At 35.6% G+C, this 25,169-nt stretch overlaps 1 protein-coding gene across 4 annotated transcripts in view; it reads right to left on the bottom strand.

Annotated features, from left to right (window-relative positions):
- Positions 1–25,169, bottom strand: part of LOC105331210 (MAM and LDL-receptor class A domain-containing protein 2) — a 100,041-nt gene that overhangs the window by 14,514 nt on the left and 60,358 nt on the right. For 3 of the 4 annotated variants that reach the window (XM_066086118.1, XM_066086115.1, XM_066086116.1), the window contains 30 exons: positions 23,606–23,788; positions 22,973–23,209; positions 22,744–22,881; positions 20,837–21,190; positions 20,630–20,722; positions 20,234–20,384; positions 19,661–19,854; positions 18,866–18,976; positions 18,282–18,407; positions 17,534–17,875; positions 16,567–16,677; positions 14,172–14,279; positions 13,593–13,937; positions 12,276–13,130; positions 10,940–11,191; positions 10,536–10,646; positions 10,309–10,374; positions 9,090–9,243; positions 8,706–8,845; positions 7,650–7,724; positions 7,338–7,511; positions 6,831–6,971; positions 6,470–6,595; positions 5,986–6,145; positions 5,453–5,622; positions 5,123–5,185; positions 3,426–3,571; positions 2,752–2,947; positions 967–1,101; positions 33–389 (listed from right to left, as the gene is read on the bottom strand). In XM_066086118.1, coding sequence (XP_065942190.1) covers positions 33–389; positions 967–1,101; positions 2,752–2,947; positions 3,426–3,571; positions 5,123–5,185; positions 5,453–5,622; positions 5,986–6,145; positions 6,470–6,595; positions 6,831–6,971; positions 7,338–7,511; positions 7,650–7,724; positions 8,706–8,845; positions 9,090–9,243; positions 10,309–10,374; positions 10,536–10,646; positions 10,940–11,191; positions 12,276–13,130; positions 13,593–13,937; positions 14,172–14,279; positions 16,567–16,677; positions 17,534–17,875; positions 18,282–18,407; positions 18,866–18,976; positions 19,661–19,854; positions 20,234–20,384; positions 20,630–20,722; positions 20,837–21,190; positions 22,744–22,881; positions 22,973–23,209; positions 23,606–23,788 — 5,814 coding nt within the window. The remainder of the gene's footprint in view (positions 1–32; positions 390–966; positions 1,102–2,751; positions 2,948–3,425; positions 3,572–5,122; positions 5,186–5,452; positions 5,623–5,985; positions 6,146–6,469; positions 6,596–6,830; positions 6,972–7,337; positions 7,512–7,649; positions 7,725–8,705; positions 8,846–9,089; positions 9,244–10,308; positions 10,375–10,535; positions 10,647–10,939; positions 11,192–12,275; positions 13,131–13,592; positions 13,938–14,171; positions 14,280–16,566; positions 16,678–17,533; positions 17,876–18,281; positions 18,408–18,865; positions 18,977–19,660; positions 19,855–20,233; positions 20,385–20,629; positions 20,723–20,836; positions 21,191–22,743; positions 22,882–22,972; positions 23,210–23,605; positions 23,789–25,169) is intronic. The other variant, XM_066086117.1, reaches the window with a different exon arrangement.

Raw genomic sequence — 25,169 nt, forward strand, 5'->3', positions numbered from 1 at the left:
TTAGAGCCCCATCTCTTAGGACAAAAACTTACAAGGACAAGCTCCTTCATCCATCACAATATTGTCCACAGCAAATGTTTGGTTGCAGCTTTGGCCTTGAGATGCTGTGACCACCAGGGACACATTGTTTTCACTGCTTGGTATATCCACACAGGCTTTGTACCAGTTGAACCCACGGTCGCCACTTCTGGAGAACACTCTACTGGTGGCAGAATTGGAATCAGACTTCAGAGACATACTCAGCACACCAGAATCAGCGCCACTGAGGAGATAGTAGAAGGTCAGGTGCATACTGGACGAGATCAGGAACTGCCGTGAGACAAGACTACTGGTGGCACCTTCCCGAGCTAGCTGGCTGTTGTGACAAGACTGGGTGTACATGTAGTGTCCTATACCGAAACATGAACAATTTTGTATGTAATGTCCAAGACATAAACTACATTAATGTAGTGTTCTATATGTAAACAGAAACAGTTTACTGTAAACAAACTTTTATTTAGGACAATTTTATTCAAATTTACATCCCAAAAAGTTGTTCGCAATGACTGATGTTTGTGACCAAGCTGCATTCAGACCCGTGTTGTTTAACAACTATATGACAAGGGCTGGTTCGCAGCGAGAAATGTTTGCAAAGATGATGCTTTATCAAACCTTGTGAAAATTTCTCGCATGTGAATAAAAGTTGGTTTACAGCATTTGTCTAGTTTGCAGATTTCTATGCACAAAGTTGATGTAAAACTATGTACAATATGAGATGATGTGACCATTAATCAAATTTCTAAATGTAATAAATGTAAATGAAATTGAAATGTAAGGTACTGAAATTCAAAGCTTTGCCACCATGGTAGCAAAGCACTGAATTCTGAATTAACGCTTTACTTAGAGCAATGCAAGATAGAAATTGATGCTTATGTTCTTTGTGAATATTAAAGACATATTACAAAAAACACTAATAATTCTAGCAACCTGAGAGGCCACGTGTTGGGTCCTTAACTGTGGTATTCCCTTCCATTCTGCCCCAAGTCCATTGGAACTGTGAAGAGCTGGATTCCAACACATAACCACAATCATTCTCCACTTCGAAAGAACAAGTTGCAGCATCTTAAAGACAAAACACAAAAAATATCTAAAGATGTGAAATGGACTGAATTTAATAATGGCTTTCTTTTCTTCTCACAACAAATAACTAGAAAACTGACCAGTCAGGAAGGGCCCCGCTATGACAATTAATATAGAGAAGTGAAAACAACTTTGAATCCATCCTCTTTATATTAACAATGATGAAAAATAAATGCCCGGCATAAGATGTAAAGAACTGCAATATATAGGATCTCATGATTTGTAGTTGGATATGATTTTCATCCAACAATTAAAGTGTTAAACTGAGGGGTAAAAATATAAGGGTGCAGCTCATATTTGATTACATTTAAAAAAAAAATTGAAAATTATTGAAAATTATAAGTAACAACTGTATTTTTAAAATTTCAAGATAATTCCTGAATGTCCAAAAACTCTAAATGGTAACCTTGTATCTGCATAAAACAGGGATAACCTCATGTCTTATAAAAAAAAAACTAAATTAAATGTGTATTTAAAAAAGATTTGAACAGGTGTTTTATAAAATGCAAGCCTTCAGTGAATGCAAATACATTGTATCATCCAGGGTTGACCTCAACTTCAAAACAAACATCAGTTGCATACAAAGGTGTTCATTAATCTTCATATGACAGATAGAGATAAGCCTCTAAATTTTCTGCAGCAGGCAAGATAATTAATCCCAGGGGGTTAATTGTTTTGCTCTCTCATCCTTTTCTTCTAAATTTACAATAAGATTTTTTTTTTCAGAAATGACAGAATGTGGTTATTATCTGATTACCTGTTAAAATTAACAGCATTAAGGCAGAAAAAAATAAAATAAATAATTAAAAAATAAAATAGTGAAAAAGGATATCTTAATATATATCTTGATTTTAGAATTCAATAAAATTATCATAAATCATTGTGTACGGTATTTTAACCAAAATAAAGTATGATTTTAGAATTCAATAAAATTATCATAAATCATTGTGTACGGTATTTTAACCAAAATAAAGTATGAATATTATATTTTAAATCCATATTTCAAAGAATGTACACAATACTACACATCATTCAAAATTGACCTTAACTTCAAAACAAAGTTCCTTTGCAGACACAGGCAGTGCAGTAATTAATCTCAATGTGACAGATAAAGATAAAGCTTAGGAATTTCTTCCTGTGGAAGGTTAATTAATCCCAAAGGACAAATATTGCATAGCCTTCCAAGTATACAATGGTAACATTCTCAGAAGTTATCTCTCTTTGCCCATTCATTCTTATGCATAGTTAAGGAATCTACCCCACCACCCCAGCTCCTAACCAAAAGACATAGAGAACCAAACTTAGCATCAAAATATGTATTTCTGTCTACTGAACTACCATACCAAATTTGAACTTGATTGGGCAACCATAAAAAAAGTTATTAGAAAAAAACAGAAAATTTGTGGACGGAAGAGTGACAGACGGACAGACAGAAGGACGGACGTACAGAGTGATTACTATAGGGCACCCGCAAATCCTTGCGGGGCCCTAATTAATTACTGAACATCAGTACAGCTAGGGTTATATTCTAGCAGTTAACATGTATTGCACAAGAACCTGGTGAACAATTAAAATGGTTTCCTTTGACATTTCATGCCTCATTTATACAATTTAAAAATTCTGATGACTCACGTGGACACTTCTCCTTGGAGACATAAATTGTATCAATAGCGATATCATTCGTGAATGACATGCCGTGGATGGCCTTGAACTCTAGTTGACCGTCCATGTTGTCCAGCAGAGGCATGCACAGCCAGTGCCAGGAACCGCTGTCATTCCTCTGGGATGTCCACAGCACAGAGGATGATTGTGCATCTGATTGCTTGATCTAAAGTTTAAACAAACAATAATTCATCTGATCATTAAATCCTCAAAATGTTAATGAATGCACAGCATTAAGAAACTATTTTTAGTAAATTCTTTTGGTAGCAGAGATGTTTAAAGAGGCTGAACAGTCAAAAAATTTTGCCATCAGATCTACATTAACATTTTACAAATGAAATCTATTATTTTGTGTAAGAAAATACACACTTTTGAGCATTTCAATTTATCTTTTTACAGAGCTCTTTATACCAAGGAGATAAATATAGTCTAATAATGGCCACAACCATCTAGTCCACTTAACTTGTAAATATTTCCTTTAAAATGATACAAAAGTATGTACAATGCAATTGAAATAAAGAAAATGATTAAATAAACGTCAAACAAGACTTGAGCAGTCCCTACACTTGTTGTTTGGTTTGAATGAAGGTGGGTCCCCCATCACATGGAGAGCACCTGTTGTAAGTGGGAACAGAGTAGTTTACCTGTAGGACAGAGTGGCTGTCACAAGATCCCTGGGTCACCATCAACAGGACCCTTAGTATGTCCCCAGAGCTGGTGTTGAGGGGAAGAATGAAGGTGGCCTCCTGCCCCGCCACACCCCGACTCCCATTAGCAACCATTATCACTTCTGTCAACAGATCATAAACATAGATAGAAGGTACAGAGTAAACGATTAAAAACAATTATTTGATAATGATGAACGTCCTATTTACCTGTGAGATACAGCCTATTATTTGATTATGATGAATAGCCTATATAGCCTGTTTACCTGTGTGATACAGCCTATTATTTGATTATGATGAATAGCCTGTTTACCTGTGGGATACAGCCTATTATTTGATAATGATGAACGGCCTGTTTACCTGTGGGATACAGCCTATTATTTGATAATGATGAACGGCCCGTTTACCTTTGGGATACAGCCTATTATTTGATAATGATGAACGGCCCGTTTACCTGTGGGATACAGCCTATTATTTGATAATGATGAACGGGCCGTTTACCAGTGGGATACAGCCTATTATTTGATTATGATGAACGGCCCGTTTACCAGTGGGATACAGCCTATTATTTGATTATGATGAACGGCCCGTTTACCTGTGGGATACAGCCTATTATTTGATAATGATGAATGGCCCGTTTACCTGTGGGATACAGCCTATCATTTGATAATGATGAACGGCCTGTTTACCACTGGGATACAGCCTATCATTTGATAATGATGAATGGCCTGTTTACCAGTGGGATACAGCCTATCATTTGATAATGATGAATGGCCTGTTTACCTATGGGATACAGCCTATTATTTGATAATGATGAACGGCCTGTTTACCTATGGGATACAGCCTATTATTTGATAATAATGAACGGCCTGTTTACCTGTGGGATACAGCCTATTATTTGATAATGATGAACGGCCTGTTTACCAGTGGGATACAGCCTATTATTTGATAATGATGAACGGCCTGTTTACCTGTGGGATACAGCCTATTATTTGATAAAGATGAATGGCCTGTTTACCTGTGGGATACAGCCTATTATTTGATAATGAGGAACAACCTGTTTACCTGTGGGATATAGTCTATTATTTGATAAAGATGAATGGCCTGTTTACCTGTGGGATACAGCCTATTATTTGATAATGAGGAACGGCCTGTTTACCTGTGGGATACAGCCTATTATTTGATAAAGATGAATGGCCTGTTTACCTGTGGGATACAGCCTATTATTTGATAATGAGGAACTGCCTGTTTACCTGTGGGATACAGCCTATTATTTGATAAAGATGAACGGCCTGTTTACCTGTGGGATACAGCCTATTATTTGATAATGATGAACGGCCTGTTTACCAGTGGGATACAGCCTATTATTTGATAATGATGAACGGCCTGTTTACCTGTGGGATACAGCCTATTATTTGATAAAGATGAACGGCCTGTTTACCTGTGGGATACAGCCTATTATTTGATAATGATGAACGGCCTGTTTACCAGTGGGATACAGCCTATTATTTGATAATGATGAACGGCCTGTTTACCTGTGGGATACAGCCTATTATTTGATAATAATGAACGGCCTGTTTACCTGTGTGATACAGCCTATTATTTGATAATAATGAACGGCTTGTTTACCAGTGGGATACAGCCAATTATTTGATTATGATGAACGTCCTATTTACCTGTGGGATACAGCCTATCTGTAATGGTTGCAGGTACCTTATCCACTGTAATCTCTCTGGTCCCTATGTAAATAAATCAGAAATCTAACTCATAAAACAAAAGTCCTTGCTTCATCCAAGTTCTACAATGTATTACTCATTCATCATCTTAAAATATCCACCTATGCTACAAAAACTCTCAAAACGTGTGTATATTAATAGTTAAACTGCAGGTAGCATTTGAAAACATTTTCTACAAATTCTTCAAGTATTCATTCCTTGGAACCTAAATTATTCTAATTCTTACTCAATTCATTTCTTGTACCCAAAAATCATACATCATCATGTTACCTGAACAAGCCACGCCGGCATCTTCACCATGCCCACAGTTGTGAGAGCCCCAGTTAATGTAAGGGCAGTCAGCAATGTCAGTCTCTGTGCCTGTACAAGCTAAATCGTCCAACCAAATCTGTCCAGTGCCAGCACCAAAGTATGCCGATGAATATGCAAAAGCATTTTCTCTGTTGATTGAGACAATAGTATAGTTACAAAAGAATAAGAGGCCCGTGGTTCACACCACTCACTCCAATAAATATACCTAACAAACACTTAACAAGATGCCTCAAAAAAGTTCTAATGAACATTTATATGAATAAATATACAAACAGTGTTCGACATCATGTCAACAAGCTTAAGAAGTAACATCAAGTGGCAACATTTGGATTTGTAAAGATATCTACTTCAAAAATTATTCAAGATTGATTTTGGAAATCCAATTTTCAAATATACAAACTGTAGCAGATTGACTGACAGAGAGTAGGTCATTGACCCCCCCCCCCCCCAGGCTGGGTGTAGGTGGTTAGTAGACCATTAACTGTGTGTACCTGGGGTATCCCAGCATGACACAGATAACGCCAGCGTCCCGGTAATCCCACGAGTCATCACACACGGTCCCCCACACTCCATTGTAAAACACCTCCACTCGCCCATTGTTTGGAGACGTACCCCCAACCAGTTTAACATTTGTCTTACTACCACCAGTACCTGAAACAGATTAACACAATAATATTGATAGTCAACCCAATTCTAGAAAGAAATCTCTGTTTGAAAAGAAAGAAAGATGGATGCACTTTATTTCATCTTTTTGTAATCTATGAGCAAGGATTCAAGTGATATAGTTCCCTTCTCAAAGATTAAATATTTGAAGATTTAATGTGGGTACACGTTCTTTTGGAACTACTGTATGGCCATATATCTATACCTGTATATTTCATCTATAAAATATATATGCAGGAGAATTTATTTTCATATTTTTTTTAAGATTATACATATCTCTGTTTCCATTCAATTACCAGTTCATTTTCTTACCAGGACGTGAATAAGTAACCATGCTCTTAGATAGCTTCCAACTAAATGAGGAAGGCTTCTGAGGACAGTTAATACTGAACGGGCAAGCTGATGGATCCTCGAATGTACAGGGCATATCAGGGAAACCTACAAGTAAATCACATTGATAAACTGTTACTACACATACAAACCAATAAATTTGAAATTCTGTATCATTTGAAATGTTACCTATTTGTCATGTCCATTTAAAATACTTTGCCTTTAAATTCTAAGGGATGTCATGATTAATATCTTCATCATTAAAATACATATAGTTGGTGGCATTATCTGATAGTCAAAATTTATGCATGATCCAAACATTGTTAAAAGTGTTAATAATTACCTTCACAAGGTTGATTGGCCACAGTGACATTGTCCAGATAGAGAGCATCGGAAGCAAATAGACGACCCTCAAAAGCCAGTCTCATCGATTGTTCCGAGGGGAGGTCCATACAGCGACTCAACCACACATTGGGTATGTACCCTGCATCATAAATCAACAATCTCATACTGATGTTAAAACACTAAACAATCCCCTGAAGGTAATTTTCTGATTATGTTGCATGGTCCCCCTCCCCTTCCCCCCATTTTTAAAACAATGTTTTCATCCAAGAAAATGAATATTGCTTACATGAAAGTACTTGTACTATCAGGATGGAAATTAAAAAAAAATTGATTTATACAAAGAAAAAAAAATATTGTGTGGTATTAAAAACTTAATAATTGCTATTCTACATGACATTTAAAAATCTGTTTTGTTGAAATACTTTAAATTTTTCAAATACAACAACCTCAATCCCAAAAATTAAAATGATTTCCCTCTACCTCATTTGATTTATTAAAACTTTACCTGAGAAATCTGTAACCTGGCTTGATGCTTCAGTTAAGACATGAACCTTGAAGGTGGATGTAATTTGGTTGGTCATTTTGAACAAAAATCGGACACTCCCTTTCCTGGGGCTGGTGAATTCTGAGGATGTGACATTGGAGTGCCCTCCGTATCTCAGCACCACACTACTGGACTCTGTGTAAAATAAGGTCAACAACATCACAACTTACTCAAATATACCTTAACTTTTAAATATGCAATTCAGTGTACTGAACATGTACTCTCTGAAGAGAGAAAAATATTGCACAGTTATTTCTTGGAGAATAAACTTACCGAAACCCCATGAGCCTAAGTCATAGCCACAGTGTTCACCAACTCCATCGAAAGAACATGTGGGTGTACTATCAACTATGAAGATAAATGGCATATTAGCTGTACTGCATGGTCAAAATGGTATTTATAGGAGTGTAAACCCAAAGAAAATAGGTGGTAACTTCTATGTTTTACTTGACTTCAGAATTTCAATTGATTTTTTCAATGAAATTTCATAATTTAATCCAAAACTTATCATAAGAATACAATAACTTAGGTGGCAGGGGACAGTTTTTTTATCCAATTCATTGTAGCCAAGGGATGCATGTCTTCGGAACTCTGTAACTAGAATTTCCTCAGTTCCCATTCAGCACAAATACCTTTAATTCACTCTTTATAAGGCCAATCACCAATTTCTGAAGAAAATTGCTAATCAAAACCTGTAAAATTCTCTACATACTGGTTTTTATGAGATTTTGACCCTTTCATATTTTGCTAATTTTTCATGATTTTTCAGCTTTTTAGACCTCCCCCAGCTAATTCCCTGCAGAGGGTTGACCTTCCGTACCGCGTGCATGCTGCACTATCACATGTCAGAAACTTACCAGTGTATAGTTTACAATGTCCCATCCACCTACTTTTCGTGCTATTTTACCTCCCGTCTGTAACTTGCAATTTCACTGTGTAAAGTCAGCACAACAGTCAAAGCCGCAGGTTTCGCATTTTACTTCTGATTCTCATGTACCTAACATAAGGGGCCTACATATTGCATATCAATTTCAACAAGAGACACCCCTCTAACTAATGATAATCATTAAAAATCATTTCATGAATTTTAGCAACACTCATAAGCCTTCAAGTACAGCAACTCTCAATTCTACAAAAATATTGACGGGTACTTTATTCGAAACTGTCCCTTGCTACCTTAGTGGCTAAAATGATCAAGAAATAGAACCTCCTTTTATCATTTTTACTTGAAGGCTAAAATATTTATTTTTGCAGCTTGCTAATGATGCTGTCCATCTCTCTCTTAAAAATGATATTGGGAGTCTATATACAGACTCTCTCTGGACTTACAGCAGCTGATATTAGAATATGTATAGCAATAGTTCTCCACATAGACAGAGCAGCCATCCAGCCCCAGCTGATTGTAGTAACAGGACAGTGTGTATGATTGAGAATAAGTTCCATTTACAGAAGTCCCTTTATTTCCTCCTCTGGAAAAGGAATTTTCTGGATTGAATAACATGTACAAATCAAAAATACACAAAATTTATTTACAAAGCATTGAGAATTTTGACCCAGCTTCACATTGTTACCAGCAATGCTTTCAGATGTGTTTCTATCAACAGTATTGAAAGTCAAAAATATGTCCGAATACTGGAAGTAGCAATATGCAGTTTCATATAGGATATTTTTTATGTCAATAGGTCCCTTGAAATACTAGTTCTTTCGTCATACCCAAATCCTAGTTCTTTACAAAGGATATCTGCATTATAATCATAGAAGTATCTGTTGCATATGGGTAGCCACACGCCGTTGTACTGAAGCTCCACCACTCCCGAATTGCGAGTCCCACTGCCTGCACGGAACCTCACCCCACCAATCATGGGTCCTACAGACAATTTACACACATGTACACATTAAGTGGATCACAGCTCATAATAAAGTCATACTTACAGTGAAGTCTATATCAGTCCCTAAATCCCATATCATAAACTTATTGGAGATAGTAACATTTATATAAAAAAAAATCAAAATTATTTGTCCTTGGAGATCAAGTATATACAAATCAAATTTTATGTATGAGTTAACAATAGACTATATGATTTTTAAAACATTCAGCTTGTTCAACGGATTTTTAGAGTATATTCCGATGAAAAATAAACCATGCCTAATTTGTGTGCAAGTGTAATGAAACACACATTTAAAAACCATTTTCTGATGCAAGCTAGGGGATACTTTGGGTCCTATTGTTTAATTAACGTATTCTGTTGATGGCTTTAGTTACCATCACAGTTGTAGAGATTAATACACATCATTCAGTTTCTGTACATGCATATCATGATTCTAAAGTTTGATGTTTTATGTAATAAATTCTGAAGCCTGCTTATTATATAATATCATTCTTCAATATAGTGATATTTTTTAAAATATAAATTCTATTCTAATACTCTGTCCAAAGATATCCTCTTTTCATGTTTTGCTTAATTTTTCAATATTTATAAATACCTCAGGATTCAAATGAAGTTCATTCAAAAATATGAAAAATTTCCAAGAGTACTTCTTTGAAATGCCCTCTTAAGCTTATCAGGTTTCAATACAATGCTAAAAAATGTTATGTCTACGGGGATTTTATATTGCAGCAGACCCAGATGATAACGTTGAAAAATTGCACAAATTATTCTGAAAGAATTCTGAATGGAGAAAAAATGTAAACATTCCCCATTATAAATCTCCGTAAGAAATCTGTTTTCCTTCCTGTCAATTTTTCCGAGTAAAAATGGCAATAAGTCATTGAAGATATCTTGGAAACTTTCCCTTTCATCAATTTCAATTACACTTCTTTCAGATGTATGTGTATTTTTTTTATTATTAAAAATCATCCAAGTGTGCTGTATAAATAGTTTGGGACAGACTATAGTAAATATCATTATCTTCCAGTTTGCTGAATATTTACCTGAAGTCGATGAAGGAGGACTGTAGGTTGGTGTTGGAATGATGTCTTCACTGATATTGAAGGCCACTGAAATAAACAGACAATGCTCATTCAAAACAGCAAATACTCATTCACCTGACTAGTGTTGATGATCTACTAGTAGATGGATGTACCAGTATGCAAGACAAATCAAGTCTTGTACGATTGTAGGGAAAAAATCCAGATTCAAAATGGCAGGATTTGTTTACCTTTACGACAGCTCTCCTTGGGCAGAAAGCTGCAATAGTAGTTGATGAAATCCGAAACATTGTAGCCTAGCAAGTATTGTGAGCATTCATTCGAATACAGATCCGACACAGCTAAAAGTATAAGATGGAATACTGTGATATCTAAAGGTTAGTTGGAATATAATTAAAATATGGCAATCAAAAAATGAAAAATAAGACAAGTATATATATTTAGTATAAAGGCAAAAAAATCAAGAACCAAATGAATATATATGAGTATTGAAAATTTGAAAGTTACTAACATTTTAAAAAGAAAAATATTGGATCACTTATCTTTCTTGTAAAATAGTTTCAGTTCTAAAAAAATGTCAAGTTTTAGTCAACAGTCATTATCTCAAATGGTTTGAATAAAATGTTCAACAAACCCATGCAGGAATTTCTACAGATTTGTTCAGTGGTTCCATTTTCACATTTGGGGTACATCATTTCACACGACAACTGCATTATGGGAGTGACACAGGCTGATGGGACATAATAACTCTGATACATAAGCTGGTTCAATCCCATCAATTGGTACTGAATGGTGTTAAGGTCAGTATGCCCGAACACATTTGGTAGCATTGTTGTGTTGTAAGAAAGCTGGCACGTATAATCTGATATCAGGTAACAGCCATCATCTGTTTTCAAAGCAGAGAGGAAAGATAATACAAATAATATCAAACTTTCATAGTGAATATTTTAAGAAATTGATAATTCAAAAAAGGTGAATACAGTGGGGGACGTTGTGCGTAACTTTAGGAATTTGTGCAAGCAAAAGGATTGGCATATGTAATAATATCAAATGATATTTATGTTATTGAGTTGTCCAGACCCGTAAAATACTTCCAACAAAATTATTATTATTGTCATTGAATAATCTCAAACAAAATTTTCGTAAAATCAGTCATTACAAGTATTAAAACATTTGTTAGTCATTTATCAACACAAAAATTTAAAAAAAACTGTACAATTAATGATAATGTTGTTAAGATAACCAAAGTATGTTGCCTTTTTTTCACATAAGTACTATAGTACCCACAACTTTATTCTTTACAACCCTATCCTATTGTACCGTGGATCAATCCTATTGTATTGTGCGTGTATACTGTTCTATTGTGCATTAATCCTATAATATTGTGCATTAATCCTATCCTATCATTTATCTTGTAAAAAAACCACTGCTGTTACTGTACAAGATATTTTTTAAATTATTTTCTTTAAGCAACCTGATAACTGTATATCTACTAGAGTATTTTTCTAATGATATATTTTTCCTTATTTTGGTGATCATTTCAAAACCACAAAAAATCTAATGTAGTATTATCCAAGTTGTGTACTCTAAAAAACTTGCTAAACCACAAAAATAATTTGCCCAAATTAACTATCTAGTTAACAGATTTTCAGAAATTTTGCTGTTTTTAAACCAAGTTAAATTTCATTGGCGTTTAATTTCGTGGTTTTGCAATCTCTTTGTATTTATTAATACTTGGGTTAAAAATTTGTCATAGATTTAATTTTGTTGTATCATACTACCAACGAAAATAACAAAATTAAATCCTCAATGAATATTTCTGTTTCTACAGTACCAGTACTTCATTTTCACAAAGGGCAAAAAATGATATGAGAAAATTAGATCTTTGATCCACTCGTACAGATTAATAATGTAGTAAACTGAGAAGATCTAATTTTCATGAAATTGATTCATCATTGAACAGAAATTACCTGTAAAAGGTATGCTGGTTGTTGATGAAGACCAAGATGGATTTGATGTCCACCATGGCAAAGGGGTTGAAGTCCACCATGGATTACTTGTTGAATTTCCCCATGGATATTGTGTTGTAGCCCACCATGGACTACTTGTTGAGTTCCACATCCATGGACTACTGGTTGTGTTCCACATCCACGGACTTGGTGTTGTATTTCCCCACCATGGACTACTTGTTGAATTTCCCCATGAATTTTGTGTGGAAGCCCACCATGGACTACTTGTTGAATTTCCCCATGAATTTTGTGTGGAAGCCCACCATGGACTACTTGTTGTGTTCCACATCCATGGACTACTAGTTGAGTTCCACATCCATGGACTACTCGTTGTGTTCCACATCCATGGACTACTTGTTGTATTCCACATCCATGGACTGCTAGTTGAGTTCCACATCCAAGGATTAGGCGTTGTATTTCCCCACCATGGACTACTTGTTGTGTTCCACATCCACGGACTACTTGTTGTGTTCCACATCCATGGACTACTAGTTGTGTTCCACATCCACGGACTACTTGTTGTGTTCCACATCCATGGACTACTTGTAGTGTTCCACATCCACGGCATCCACGGACTACTTGTAGTGTTCCACATCCATGGACTACTTGTTGTGTTCCACATCCACGGACTACTTGTTGTATTCCACATCCATGGACTACTTGTTGTGTTCCACATCCATGGACTGCTAGTTGAGTTCCACATCCAAGGATTAGGCGTTGTATTTCCCCACCATGGACTACTTGTTGAATTTCCCCATGGATAATGTGTTGTAGACCACCATGGATTGGGTGATGGAGTGGTTGATGAATATCCATCTGTCATAAATAAAAATTAATTTGTATTCTCTTAAGAAATGGTATAAAGTTTAGGTATATAACTTGAAGAGTTCTTTCTGTTCACAATTATATTCCTCTCTCAACATAAATAATGATACACACCAATTTTGTCAAGGTAGTTATTACGGTGAGAATAATTAGAAGATTATGACCCAAACACAAGAAACAATCATAGACCAAAGACTCAGGTGAGTTAAAATCTAAATGTTCCAAATCACACCCCTCTATTTATTTATCCATTGCCATTCCTATTATCGACTTTGAGTCAACAGGATTACAACTAAAATAGCATGTCTTTCAACTATAGTAAGGGCTAATCCCAAAACACAAATTGATCTGACTATGTAATATGTGTGTACATTGAAGTAATTGTACCTTTTCATGTTTTAGGTACAATGAAATTTTTACTTTAGCAAAATACTCTTAATATGATATCCCTACCTGACTGGCAATATCCAGGCACAATTTTCACATTATCCACAGCAATGTAGGCTTGAAAAGTGGTGGCAGATATTTGAAGAGAGAGATTATACGGGTAGTAGTACGTTTGAACTGTTAATTCATAATGCTTCCAGGAACTGTTCAGCAGACCAAAGTCATTGACTACTAAAGAGTATCGATTATATGACTGATAAGCACTGACATTCAGGAAGGATGCAGAGTAAGGATGGAGATGGAATTTTGCTACATCTAAGGAGAGACATGAATATCCAGGGGCCAAAACTGAGGGGGATACCAAAGTCCTGTTGAGTGTGGTTCCGTTACTGCCCGACACAAGGAACTGATCTATAATAGACATCAATAATGTACAGGTACTAATGTACATAAATGTATTGATATACAACAAGTTTTTAAAATTAGCAGAATTTTTTAAACTGTTTGCAATGATAATCTTGGCAAATCTCTATTCACTAAAATATTGCAAAATAATTTAACAAGCTTATATTTTAAAACATATACTTGTATTATCCTATTGGTTAAAAAAGTTAATTTCCTGTTAGATAATCTTTTACTATTTACCCGAATAATTACCCTCAGTAGAATTGAGTCCCATAAATTCGTCTACTAACGTCCATGTACTTTTATATCCACACAGACCATTGTTAAAATCGCATGTTATGTTGAAATCTACAATGGATTAAAAGAATCTTATACTCCAGAAATATATCAAAATTGTTCAAGTTTATTTACTGTTTTGTGTAATTTCAATACATATCAAAGAAGACTTTGGGATGATCCCATTTTTGAGATGTAAAGGTTAAATACATAGTGAAACAGTGTCTTGACTTCAGAACAATTCATAGCATTCAAAGTAACCATTGTTCAACGGTGTTTAACATCCATTATATAGTAAAGTGCAAAAAAATCTGGATTTTTTTCTAATCATATCATATGCATGCATATTATTTAAGGCATGTAATTTCTTTTTTAAAAATTCACATCGACAAATGTATAGGGTGCTTTTAGAGTTAATCCCCTTGTATCTATGAAATGTCACGTGATGACGCTTTCAGCAGACGATAAGTTTCTGGGCTTCAGGGATGTCAGAAATTGACAACAGAAAACGTCTTCTTAATCTTTATAAAAGCGGAATCACTTCAGCACAAAAACTGTGTGAAATAACAAACATACCAAGGACTACAGTGTATGACAATTTGAAAAGATTTCGGGAAGGGAAGTCCGAGATTCGGTGTCCAGGATCTAGCAGGAAGAAAATTTTTGACATGAAGGACAACAGACAGGCTGCACAACTTGCTGCTTCTCATCTGCAATGGTCAGCACAGCAAATTGCCAAGGAATGTGCAAGAAGAGGATCAGAGTTAGTGTCAAAATGGACTATGGGCCGGACTCTGGCTCGCAGTAATCATTTTAAATCTGTGCCGCAAAAGGTGCCACTTATGATCGCAGAGCACAAGCGTAAAAGAGAGGCATGGTGTATCGCTCATCAGAATTACAATTTCAATAATGTGATTTTTTACGAACGAAAGTTGATTTCAGTTCTACAGATGTACTAGGAAAAGGTGGGCAAAATTTGGACATTGTCAAAAAATGGTGCCGAAGTTCTCACCAGCTGTTACGGTGTGGGGTGGAATAAGCAAGTTGGATTTAACTCCACTTGTTTCTGTGAATGGAAATATATCCGCAATCAAGCACTGTGAAATTTTTGGGGAGGGATTACTGTTGTCTAATATTTTGACAAACGATTTACCGTATGTTTTACAACAGGACAACGCTAGACCACACACCGCAGCCTATACCCGTGACTGGTTCACACAGAATCACGTGACCATATTAGAATGGCCTGCCGCTTCCCCCGATTTAAATCCAATAAAAAATGTTTGGCAGATCATGAAAGATCAAGTGGAAAAATTCAGCCAGAAAATATCACAGACTGGAAAGTTACAATCATGTAAATGTGGATGGGTCTGGATCAAAACTATATAGACAGTTTGACAGACAGCATGCAACGACACATCGCTCAGTGTATAGAGCGACACAGGGTCTGACTCATTATTAACTTTATGCACTTTGAACTTAGTGGTTCTATATTCATTGTTTTGTTTCAAAATGATGATATTGTTGCAAATTGAAAAATAAAACGACTTTAAATTGAAATCCGGATTTTTTTGCACTTTACTATATTAAAGATAACCATTTTTCAACTGTATTTTTAAAGACAAAACTGTATGGAAACAAAGGTGCAGATAAATGGTTTCTGGATAACTAAAGCCCCAGTGAACACCAAGTGTTTATACAAACTAAGACCTACCACATCCCTCTTCATCCTCCCCAGCATAGCAGTCGTTGTTCATACTAACTAAGACCTACCACATCCCTCTTCACCCTCCCCAGCATAGCAGTCATTGTTCATACTAAGACCTACCACATCCCTCTTCATCCTCCCCAGCATAGCAGTCGTTGTTCATACTAACTACGACCTACCACATCCCTCTTCACCCTCCCCAGCATAGCAGTCGTTGTTCATACTAACTAAGACCTACCACTTCCCTCTTCATCCTCCCCAGCATAGCAGTCGTTGTTCATACTAACTAAGACCTACCACATCCCTCTTCACCCTCCCCAGCATAGCAGTCGTTGTTCATACTAACTAAGACCTACCACTTCCCTCTTCATCCTCCCCAGCATAGCAGTCGTTGTTCATACTAACTAAGACCTACCACATCCCTCTTCATCCTCCCCAGCATAGCAGTCGTTGTTCATACTAACTAAGACCTATCACATCCCTCTTCATCCTCCCCAGCATAGCAGTCGTTGTTCATACTAACTAAGACCTACCACATCCCTCTTCATCCTCCCCAGCATAGCAGTCGTTGTTCATACTAACTAAGACCTATCACATCCCTCTTCATCCTCCCCAGCATAGCAGTCCTTGTTCATACTAACTAAGACCTACCACATCCCTCTTCATCCTCCCCAGCGAAGCAGTCATTGTTCTGATCACACTGCAAGTCTTTAGATATGCACGAGTCCTCCACACTACAGTAAATCTGGTTAGCTCCACATTCTATAAATCACACATTATAATTTATTAATGAAGGAACACGGTCTTTGTTTTTCACAGAAGAAATGCTGGTTAAAAATGTTTTAATTTGAAGTTTAGAATTATCATTTAAACAGATAACATCCTAGCTGCAATTCTTTAGCTCTCGGTCCCAATGTTTGGATGGATGATCTGGGAGATACAGTCCTTCCTGCAGCTAACAACCACAATTATGGTGCACAAAAAATTTCACTAATTTTGGACTGACTTATCTTATATCCATAAAAATGCTGTGAAAACAATTTAGTACCATTAAATTCTTTAGTAAATTTAGTACTAATGTCATCGCATTAATTGCCTCAGATTTTCTCTTAAACATGCTATCCAACCTCTGAAAATGAAGTGAATTAATTCATTTCAAGATTGATTCATCATTTTTACATGTAAACAAACTCCACCACTTCACTTTACGGGGCTGGTGAAGGTGTTTAAAAGAATATCAGAGGCAAGTGATGGGTCACTATCTATAGAGAAATATCCGAGGAATTTTTTGGAATCAAATATTTGTACAGAATGTGTTCGGAAATGCGATTAATCAGTCCAAAACTAGTGCATTTTTAAATTTTATTTTACTATGGGAGGCACTGTAGCTTGTGTAGGTCATCCATCCAATTTCTTTTCAGACTGGAAGCTACAGACCTGCAGCTAATAGCTACCACATCTTTTTCTTGAAATGTGTAAAGAATTAACACAGTAATATTTTTTATGTATAACCTGAGCATGACCCAAACATACTGAACTTAATTCAGTGTCAACAACCCCACAACTTCTTACACAAAAGTATACAGTGTTGATGATCTGTTTTTAAAGTTTAATTTACCTTGCTTTTTACAATATCCATCCCTAAGCTGAACATCATCAATATACATAAAATCTACATCGCCTAAGCTTGTAGAATGGAGTGGAGAAAACTCAAACAGAAGTCCAAACTCTCCTTGACTGACATTAACACTGCGCCGTATCCAGAAGTTCTTGATGTTTGTGTCAAAACTTGCCAACGACGACAGAGTGTTCGATTCGTTTCTGACTACTCGTAGAAGAGAGGGGATATATCTGCTATACCCAGCCATGGTGTAGAACGTGAAGCACGAGTCCTGGGTAATGTTGATTGGGGGTGTGTTCAGTAGTGCAAGAGAAAATGAGGAGTATAACAGGGCCACAGCTGTAAGGGAAACATTATTAACAGTCATCATGATGCAATCACCATTTCATCAAATAATTACATGCATCATTGAGCATTTACTTTGCATTAAGGAGATTTTCTGAATGTCCCCTTAAAATTTTAAGATTATTTGAGTACTGCTGTAAGCATAATATCTATGTCCAAATATTCCTAAGTTCATTCTGAATGATAAACGATGTACTATCACAAAAGACCAGCAACAAAATAAATACACACCCTCTTTAAAAATTCTCTCAGAGCACAATCATTTACATGATCAAGTAAAAACTTTTTTGCAGAACATCAAGAATAATATGCAGAAGAAACTAAAGGTAGGATTGGATTAATTTTAGGGATTGAATTAATTTTTAGGCATTATGGGATTTAATTATCTCTGGTGACTGACCGCCTCCTGATTGATTGGATGGTACTAGCATCTTGGTGTGATCCACATAGGGATACCATCTGGAGTTGGACCCACTGTATCCACAGATGTGTACTCTGTTGAAGTCACAGTCCACCGAGGGCTCACCTAGAATGAAAAGTCATCACATCACAGCACACTTTAAAATTAAATTGTTATCTGAACTGTCGCTAACTTAATTAGACGACGAAACTCTCTGTGATGTGGATTACTGAAAGGTGACAAAATGCTTACTGAGAAGTAAATCAAAAACAGTACCCTGCCATTTATCTACTCATCAAGACATTTCAGTGTATATAAAGTGTTTTTTTGCTCTGTGTAATTTTCGCCTTTCTATGTTTGCAAACAATTTCACATCGTCTTCAATTCGTCTAGACAGAGTTATGTTCGAAGAGAGATAGTCTGAGACATAGGAATCTGCTAAGTCTTAAATTTGCCAACTGAAAATGAGGGTTAAAGGGGGCAAAATAAAACTGGGGAGAATATTTCCTTGTATACAGTTTTGTACAGTATTGAATCAACACTTTCATCTTGTAAATCTTCTCATTTTTTTTTTTCATACTCACCACACTCTATTTCATCACTAGCATCTTCACAATCAAGGCTGCCATCACATTTTTTACTTGCTGGATAGCACACCACCCCATTACCACAGAGAAATTCATCAGCATCACATTCTGTTTAAAAAAAGATAAATCTAATTAAAACAAAAATCATATGTGAGAGAAGCATTGGAAGGTTCTACAGGGTCTTAATGTACAAGAATTACAAATACATACCCTATTACATACCGGCAATTCAGCAGAAAACATGATGTATAATAAACAATTAATAGAGACTTTCGTTTCAAATACATAGCAAGGTCTTCAAAAAGTTGTTGAACTTTCAATACAAAGACACAGAGGCCATTTGGGTTTGAACTCAGGTCCTAAGATCAGATTAAATCTAACATTTTATTATGTTTATCAACAATATACAAGTGAAAAGCTGTCAATGTGACAGCAAACCGGGTTTTCTTTTATGTGAACTGTATCCATAAGCCATGTCAACCTAATCCAGTGAAATGAAGTACCCTATATGCAATATTTTGCCAAAAAGTGACTAAGTTCAAAAGCTAGTATTTTTTTCATAAATTATCGGAAATCAAAATCCTAGCAATATGCACACCTCTGATTTATGTACAATTGATCTGCAAAAGAACAACTTCCTATCTTGAAAACTGTAGGAGGAGTTATCCGTACAATGAGGGTACCCTTTTGGCAGCCGCCCGCCCGCCATTTTCACCATTTTAATAACCGGATTTTTCCGTTGGAAAACCCGATTAAAAATCGAAGTAATGGGTTATTCTTATGATGCCTTACCTATCGGCGGACAGAAGTCGGGGGTAACTCTGATGTTGTCAATTCCAGCATAGGTGTTATAAGCGTAATACGACACAGTCATTATGATGTAGTAGGCACTGAAGTTGGACGGCACGTTCATCCACCTCCATTGTCTGGCATAGGTATACCCTGAATATGTTGTAATATTCATTCCTGTTTGCAAATCCATCAGTCTACAAAATTCCAATACAGCACACATTCAATATTGGTTTTCATATATAGCAATGCAAAAGTACTCCAACCATATTTTAAAAAAAAGACTTAGTGAAATTCCCATCAACTTTAGGATGTACTGGTAATCATGCATGACAGGGTTTCTAACTTTGGTCAAATTTTGTAAAAAATGACAGAAATGTGTAAACTTTTTAGACTGTGCAAGTCAGTTTTTGCATTTTTGATAGATTTTTTTAACATAAGAACCAATATAATTTCTGCATGGTTAATTTATGTCTAGAACATTGATATGATCCATAATAAAATGAATGATAGATCACTGCCAAAAATATCAAATACAGTGCATCTTCACATCTCCTCTCCCCAAAAAAGCCTTACATTATTTTGAAAGCATCACGATCTGATGTAGACTTCATCATCTCCAGCTGCACGCATGATGAGTTTCCGACCCCAGTGACAAGTGGAGACACCAAAACCGAGGTGACAGTTGAGTAGTACATTGCTCTTTGGGCCATTGCATAGGATCCATCTGTGTAAACAACAAATCAAGTTTGAAAAATAATTTATTAGCAAACATGACATCAGCTTTTTAAAAAAAACATACTTGACATGTTACAGGTACATGACAATAATCAAAAATCCATACAGCTCATCTTCATATAATCTTTGTAGGCAAACTATATGTGGCAAAAGGAACATGTATTTGATTTGACTTTCCAATCAAGGGAATAAGATTCCCAAAACTTTTATTGCACTTAATTTGAAATGACTTACTCGTAGAAGAGTTTGCCCTCCTTTCCAAAGACCAGTCCGAATCTGCTGTATATCCACACAAATCTTCATCAAAAGTGCAGTTAACTGACACCACTAAAACACAAATATCCCAAAAAATATAAGTACCTTTAAAATGATGTCAATATTGGTTATTAACAATAAGGAGGACTCGAGTGGATAGGAAGTAGGGACAGACTGTCTGCTTACCAGGACAGGGCTGCTCATTGTAGAGAATGTCATCCACAGCCACCAAGCTGAATGGTTCCTGACTTCTGAGTGTAGTAAATGATACCCCACTGGCTTCTCCCTCCTCAAGATCAAGGCATACTTTGTTCCAGCCCACACTGAAGTAACTCACATAGTTCACCTGAACACTATGGCCTCCATTGCTGAGTTTGATGTCTGCTGTGACATGCAAATAGGATTTTCCATAGTGGTATACATTAAATGTTATAGAGGAATCCTTCATTGCATTAAAAGGTGGGAGATCCATGGTCGTTTTATCTCCTGGTTTACCAAACACAGAGCTTGCATACACGAAATCCCCAGGATATGGCATGCCTAAAAAACAAACAAAACCGAATACTTAAAAATCATATCTCATATATTAGAACTTTCACTAACTGTAGATGCCTTATTTCACGCAAGTACTTATTTCCGCGATTACACAGTTTTGCATCAAATCATGAGAATATAAAATCGCAAACACAGGATTTTTAACAAAAATTCATTTAGTTTACATTTAAAAAAAAAATAAATACGAGATTTTAAAATCCACAAGACATGCTTCTCGCAAATTTAAGCGAATATTAATTCCTTGCATTTGATTAGGAATCTAAAGTATTGAATTAAAGGACTTCATGTGGTGTTATGTATTTCTCTTCCAAAAAATTAACATTTAAAAATACGGTTGAAGATAGTAGAAATCATATTGAACACAAGTATGCAAAAGGTTATCAACCCAGTGCATGATGTCATTATGTATATATTGTGATAGCTAGTGTTTTCTATATTCATTATAGCAAGCTCAGCTCGCCGGCGCTAAGAACAAGTTACTGGTAAACCTAGTACATTTTCATCTACAATTTTTTTTTGTCTACATCCCATACAAATGTAATGCTCTTTAATGTTTTCTCCCATGGTGCTATGCCAAAAATGGCTGATATTTTACTCGTAATTTACGATGCCTTGAGGTCTGAAGCTTTGGTGAGACCAAAGAGATTTTTTACATGCTTCCATTCCTTTGTATTGAGTTGAGATACATAAACAACTGATTATAAATCTAAACATATGATGCCACAGTGATCTTGCGCTATATTTCTTGCGATAACTTTAAAGGTGGATCAAATATCTGTAATGCGTGCACTAGCTATTTCAGTATAAACTGCGATACCTGCCTGAAATGATTTGTTCTTAATCTTATTTTTTATATTTATGGTTTTGATAGAGATAATCTATATCAAAGCAAGAGCCATAGTTAACTCTCATATTGATTCAATTTTAAGCTAATTTTGCATGCATATACAGCAAGGAAATTAAAAAAAAATTCATTTAGATTTAAAACAAAAAGAATAAAGAGAAAAAAAAAACAGTTAAAAAATCTATGTAGATATTGTATATTGTCAAAAGATTAAACTGGAAAATGGGAAATTAAACACCTACAAACAGTGACCAGGGGACGGATACAACGTACATGTATGCAATTAGATTGCAAAAATAAACAAATTTTTTAAAAATTATGAACCAGGAAAAAAAAGGCAAGATTATGACAGGGTACAAAAGAAAAAATAAAACTGTATTTTTCATTTACAGTTTTAATTAAATTAAATACAAATTACATTTTACAGAGAGATTAATTCTCTCCAAGAATAAAAAAAGATTATAGAGGAAGCAAGTCTATGTATATTGTACCATTTTTTTTAAACATATAAATATAATATAATTCTCTTTCCTTTCTCTCTCTCTCTCAAATTCTTTGATGTTAGTTGATAACTGTCAAAATATCATCAAGTTGACTATGATGCAAGGTACATTGTATGTTAAGAATTTTCTTGTCGCGCTCGCCACAAAGGTAGCACCTTTAAACATATTAAAATTGACTAAAACGATCATACCTGGAGGCTGGGAGAATAGAGTACTGCTGTGGGTCCACAAAAATTCTGGACCAAACAAGTTGCAAGTGCCCTGAGAACTGATAGTTTCTCGACATTGGTCTGTGAAGTTGAAGGTACATCCAGTTTCCAAAAATGGGACTAAAAAAGGAAGATAATATACATGCAACAGCTAGGTTCAATGCAACAATACAAACAAAGAAAGCTTGTGTTAATCCATTTGTAAATCTACCTGAACATTTATGAGTTGTGTTCACAGAAACATCATCAATAGCAGCGTAACAGTCTTGGCTGAGAGAGCTACATTCCAGAATAAACACCAGGACTACATTGTCTATGGTATGTCCCACGTCTATACAAGCCTGGGTCCAGACCGGGGCAGGGTTCAAAGTGGACCAGAGGGTCTCGTAGCCAGAGAAGGAATCCGACAGCTCAACTACGCCTGGCAAACGTGGATTAAATTTCAACTCTAAAGAAAAAAGAAGAAATATGTGGAGAAGATCTTCTGAAGTTAAATAAGAATTAGGTAAGTTTTCAGAAAAAAGACCTTATAACATTTCATATATAAACATAGATCAGTGGTTATCAGTGAATTACAGCAAAGTACTGTATATTCGGTAATTTTCGCGATGATGTAATTTTCGCTTTTTTCGTGATGTCTTTTAAATCGCAAATTTTTGAATGCGTAGAAATTATATTCTGGATTATTTTCTATAAGAAACTTTTGAAATCGCCAAAAAAATGACTGGCGCAAATTAAAAATGCTACACATTTTCCCCATTTTCGCAAATTTTGTGACACCCGAAAAAACCGCATATATGTACATTACATATACACTAAAATAAAGCTTTGATATTTGGCATACCTGATGCTAGAAAATATCCAATGGTGAGTTTGGTCTGGTTGGCTTTCTGGAAGTAGAGACTGAGTGAGCTGTCGCCTCTGAGTGACATTGTAGGGGACACCAGCAGAGCTTGATCCCCTCCCTGACCCCCAGTGGACTGGTTCCTCAGACTGCTATCCTGGTTCTCAACAATCCAGAAGTGCCCTGTTGAATAACACATATCACTGAGAGAACAGAGACAAACTTTCTGTCAACAAAACCAGGTTTTATACAATATACTCACTGACAAGTAGTATAAATCCTAATTAAGCAATCAGAATTATGACAAAAACAAGAGATGTTTACAAAACACTTATGCCCCCCTCCCTTGGTAACATCTGCGAAGAAAATGAACGGAAACTTCAAATAATTGGAATTTTTCTAAGTCCAAGGGGCACAACTCTGTTGAAAATTGCTCAATCGTACCCAAAATCGAACTTGACCTAGATAATATTATAATAAACCTGTATATCAAATTTAATTTCAGTATGTGCATCGTCTGCAAAGAAAATGAACAGAAACTGCAAATAATTGGAATTTTTCTACGTCCAATGGGCATAACTCTGTCGAAAATTGCTCGGTCATACCCAAAATCAAACTTGACCTAGATATTATTATGATAAACCTGTACAATAGATTTCAACACAATAGAAGTATCATTTGCAAAGAAAATGAACAGAAACTGCAAATAATTGGAATTTTTCAATGTCCAAGGGGCACAACTCTGTCGAAAATTGCTCGGTTGTACCCAAAATCACACTTGACCTAGATGTTATGATAAAACCTGTATAACATATTTCATTTCAATATGTGTATCTTAATTCTGCTAAGAAACGAGACGGAAACTACAAATAATTGGAATTTTTTTTACGTCGAAGGGGCATAACTCTGTCGAAAATTGCTCGATCATATAAACCTGTTTACCAAATTTCATTTCAATATGTGCATCCTTTGCAAAGAAAATGAATGGAAACTGTTGGTGGACCAACAGACAGCAACAAGGCAATATGCCCTCCCTTCTTCGAAGAGGGGCATAATAGTTGCAAGTTTAACGATCTTTGATCCTCAGCAATGTTTGATAACTCTAAATTATCCGGATTTTTCTTTACCTGTACCATATATCTGCCTTTTATAAAGACAAATTTAATTAGTCTTGCAGTGTTAATATTACAAACAGGTAACAACAAACTGCTTGGCTAAGTTGTTTCATGTAGACCTTCTGCATAAAGGTAAAAAGGTTTGAGCCACCAATGCACTGCTACAACAGTTTTTTTCTTTGATCTCATCTGATATTCTATTATATCCTTGTAAGTAAATTTGCAATAACTTGCATGGATACCATCAATATATTTTTCTTTCATTTCATGTATAAAGTGTGAAGGCCAAATAACATTTCTATGATGAAAATAATACTTTGAGGCTGGGGATCGGAGAACGTTACACTTATTTTATTACATAATTAATTGAACAAGACAAAACAAATATTATTCTACTTTCATCTTAAATATTGAAATTTTACTGGTTTAGACGCAGTTATTTAAGGTTA

This window comes from Magallana gigas, chromosome 5, assembly GCF_963853765.1.
Source record: "Magallana gigas chromosome 5, xbMagGiga1.1, whole genome shotgun sequence".
Taxonomy (NCBI): Eukaryota; Metazoa; Mollusca; class Bivalvia; order Ostreida; family Ostreidae; genus Magallana; species Magallana gigas.